General features: G+C 47.5%; 1 protein-coding gene across 1 annotated transcript in view; it reads left to right on the top strand.

Annotated features, from left to right (window-relative positions):
• The first annotated feature begins 1,956 nt into the window (after positions 1–1,956).
• trhrb (thyrotropin-releasing hormone receptor b) overlaps positions 1,957–3,536 on the top strand; it is a 6,291-nt gene continuing 4,711 nt past the window's right edge. Inside the window, exon 1 of the mRNA XM_017438513.3 lies at positions 1,957–2,926. Within this exon, the coding sequence (XP_017294002.1) occupies positions 2,174–2,926 (753 nt within the window). The 5' untranslated portion in view covers positions 1,957–2,173. The remainder of the gene's footprint in view (positions 2,927–3,536) is intronic.

Raw genomic sequence — 3,536 nt, 5'->3', positions numbered from 1 at the left:
GATGGAGGACAGGTGAGCTGATGGAGGACAGGTGAGCTGATGGAGGACAGGTGAGCTGATGGAGGACAGGTGAACAGAAGGAGGACAACAGCTGTGAGGTCACACATCTGGATCAGAGTAAGGATTGAAATCATCCCGTCGGAGGCTGCAGAGACACATCAGCAGCAGATTAACTCGATGTTCTCTGAGTTTCAAACTAAAATCTGATGATTTAAACTCAGCTCAGCTTGTGCTGCTTGGATTTGTCCACTGGGTGGCGGTAAGACTCTTCTCCTCCACCTGCTGCTGGGACTTCTTCAACCTGCTTTTCTGCTCTTATTTATACACAAATTAATTCTTTAATCACCTTTTTAATTAGATTAGGGTTGAATTCTGGATTAAAGATGGAAAAACTCTGAGTTAGAACCAGTTTAGAGTTTAATATTAATCATAAAAACAGGATAAAATGTTTAATAAACAACAGGTTTTATTACTAACTGAGGATGAAGAGGAGCGATTATGAAGCAGTCATTCTGTTTTTTTCTTTCTGGAAGATGATGAGAGTGATGGGAGTAAATGGGGGAGGGGGTGTCATCATTATGTAATCCCGGCCGTCCCTCCCCACCTGTTGCTCGGGATGAGTGGATTTCAGAATCGTGTGAAACCAGTGAGCGTTGGCAGCTTCGACACCATTCTCAGCCCGGTTCTGCAGAATCTGCACAGTTGGTGTGGAGGAGAGGTTCCCTCCTCCACAGCGTTGGGCAGAACACTGAAAATAAACTCAGGTCACTGCAGGGCTGTTTGCGCATTTCAGCTTTCTGACAGGTTTTATTATTATTATTATTATTATTATTATTATTATTATTATTATTGTTATTATGAGAATTTACAGCATGAGTTTGCAGAGATTCAGAAACCTGCAGCCGATGAATCACAGCTGCAGGTCTGATAAAATCTGCAGAGTCTGGAATCCAACGAGCTGCAGAAACTCGAGCTAAAGACAGAAACATGTCACTCAGAACTGGATCCTGTTTTATGGAAAAGGTTAACATTAAATCACAATAAAATTATTAGAATTTATAGAATTTTATTATTTACCAGAGTCACAAATTTGACCCTGTTTTCATTTCACCTATAAACCAAAAAACGTATTTACCTTTATTTCATTTTAATCGATGGATGGATGGATGGATGGATGGATGGATGGATGGATGGATGGATGGATGGATGGATGGATGGATGGATGATTGTAATATTTAAACCAGGAGCTGTGGATACAATAAGATATTTAACAAAAGCAAAAATGTTATGGGATTCAGTCCTGATCCAGTCCTGGTCCGGTTCTGGGACAGTCCTGGTCCCAGTGATCCAGTTCTGATCCAGTCCTGGTCCGGTTCTGGGACAGTCCTGGTCTCAGTGATCCAGTTCTGATCCAGTCCTGGTCCGGTTCTGGGCCAGTCCTGATCCCTGTGATCCAGACGTTCCTATAATCTGCTCAGATGTTCTGGATCATCTGTTCCTCCACAGATTTGTGGAACAATCTTTAGTTCTTGATCAACGTTTTTAAACTAATTTATTCTCTTTGTCCATTAAATGGTTTGATTTTGGAGTTAATTTGTATTTTAATGATCATTTATTCACGGTTCTAAGTTCTCCTTTAGTCTTTAGATGATTTGATGTTTTGGGATGTTTTAACTGTGTTCTGTGGAGCAGGAAGCTGCAGATCGCAGTTTGTTCCGTTCTGAGTTCAGATAAATTAAAGGCAGCTCAGATTCAGGTAAAAGTGTGCGCGTGGCAGGTAAAGCCGCGCGCTCACTTTGCTTTTTCCCACATTTGATGGCGGGGGTCTCTGTGAGCCACACACTGTGGACTAATGATGCTTTAATCCCCTCGCATGCGTAGGAGAGCTCGTGCCAAGGGGACGGGTGGAAGCGGAGCGCCATCTGTCAGTTAGTTCTGACAGACCGAGGCGACGCGTCGCTTTTTACGCGCAGATCCTGACCCGGTTCGGAGCAGATTGCAGTCTCTGTGTGGATCCTGACTCCGCAGATCCGACTCTGATTTATTTTTGATTCAAATGACAGCGGGATGGTGAGGCTTCCAGCTGCGTAAAGCTGGCACACCGCTGGATTCTGCCGCGCGTAAAAGCCGCTCTGCTGCGCCGCCAGACAGAAAAGCTGTGAGCTGATTGAAGATGGAGAACCTAACAGCTCCTCCGGACCGGAACCAGACCTTAGGACCCTGGACGGACTACAGCCTGCAGTACAAAGTGATCAGCAGTTTGCTGCTGCTGCTGATCTGCGCGGCGGGGATCGTTGGGAACGTGATGGTGATCCTGGTGGTCCTCACTACCAAACACATGAGGACTCCCACCAACTGTTACCTGGTCAGCCTGGCTGTGGCCGACCTGATGGTTCTGACGGCCGCGGGGCTTCCCGCCATCACGGACAGCATCTTTGTCACGTGGGTGTTCGGACGCTCCGGCTGCCTGAGCATCACCTACCTGCAGTACCTGGGCATCAACGCGTCCTCGTGCTCCATCACCGCCTTCACCATCGAGAGGTACATCGCCATCTGCCACCCGATCAAAGCCCAGTTCCTGTGCACCCTGTCCCGGGCCAAGAAGATCATCCTGTCCGTTTGGACCTTCACCTCGGTGTACTGCGTCATGTGGTTCTACCTGTCCGACCTCCAGGAGCTGGTCTACGACAACACCACCGTCCTCAGCTGCGGGTACCGGGTGTCCCGGAAGTTCTACATGCCCATTTACTTCTTTGACTTCGGGGTGTTCTTCGTGGTTCCGCTGCTGCTCTCCGCGGTTCTGTACGGCCTCATCGCCCGGATCCTGTTCCTCAACCCGCTGCCCTCTGACCCCAAAGACAGGAAGAAGAACACCAGCTGCAAGAACTCCCGCCACTCCAGCTCCACGGCCACGTCCCGCAGACAGGTGAGGTGTCAGGAAGGGTCCGAACCGGGTCACAAACAGAACCGGGTCAGAAAGATGATTAAAGAGATATAAAAGAATCATTTTCTGTTTTATTTTTACATTTATTCCCACATTCAGGCTGTTTGTTCTTTTTATTTCAGCAAATAACAGTTTTTATTATATTTTTAAACATTATTATTTTATTCTATAAACCCATCAGAACAAAGTTCACTTTAATCATCCACAGAAAACCATTTCCTCGGCTCAGAACAGCTTCTGCTCTCAGATGAACACCTGAACCAGGATCAGTGAAAAACTGGGTCCAGCAGAACCTGGTTCAGCTCCTGACCCAACAGAACCTCCTCCAGCAGCAGGACTCTCAGTGGGTTCCTGGTTGTGGAGGAGTTGTGGCCCACTCTTCTTTCCAGCGTTGCTTCAGCTCTCTGAGGTTCTGGTTCTGGTTCTGGACCGTTCTGCTGTGTTTGGGATCATTGTCCTGTTTGTCGGACAGATGGCCTCACATCTGACTCCAGAACCCTTTGGTCTTGGAGTTCTCTAGCCAGTTTGGAGCCAACAGCTTCATCAGATCCTGACAACGGTTCAGTGTCCCGTCCCGTCCCGTCCCGTCCCG

Source organism: Kryptolebias marmoratus, linkage group LG5 (assembly GCF_001649575.2).
Source record: "Kryptolebias marmoratus isolate JLee-2015 linkage group LG5, ASM164957v2, whole genome shotgun sequence".
Classification (NCBI taxonomy): Eukaryota; Metazoa; Chordata; class Actinopteri; order Cyprinodontiformes; family Rivulidae; genus Kryptolebias; species Kryptolebias marmoratus.
This window is presented reverse-complemented; position numbering and strand designations above follow the sequence as displayed.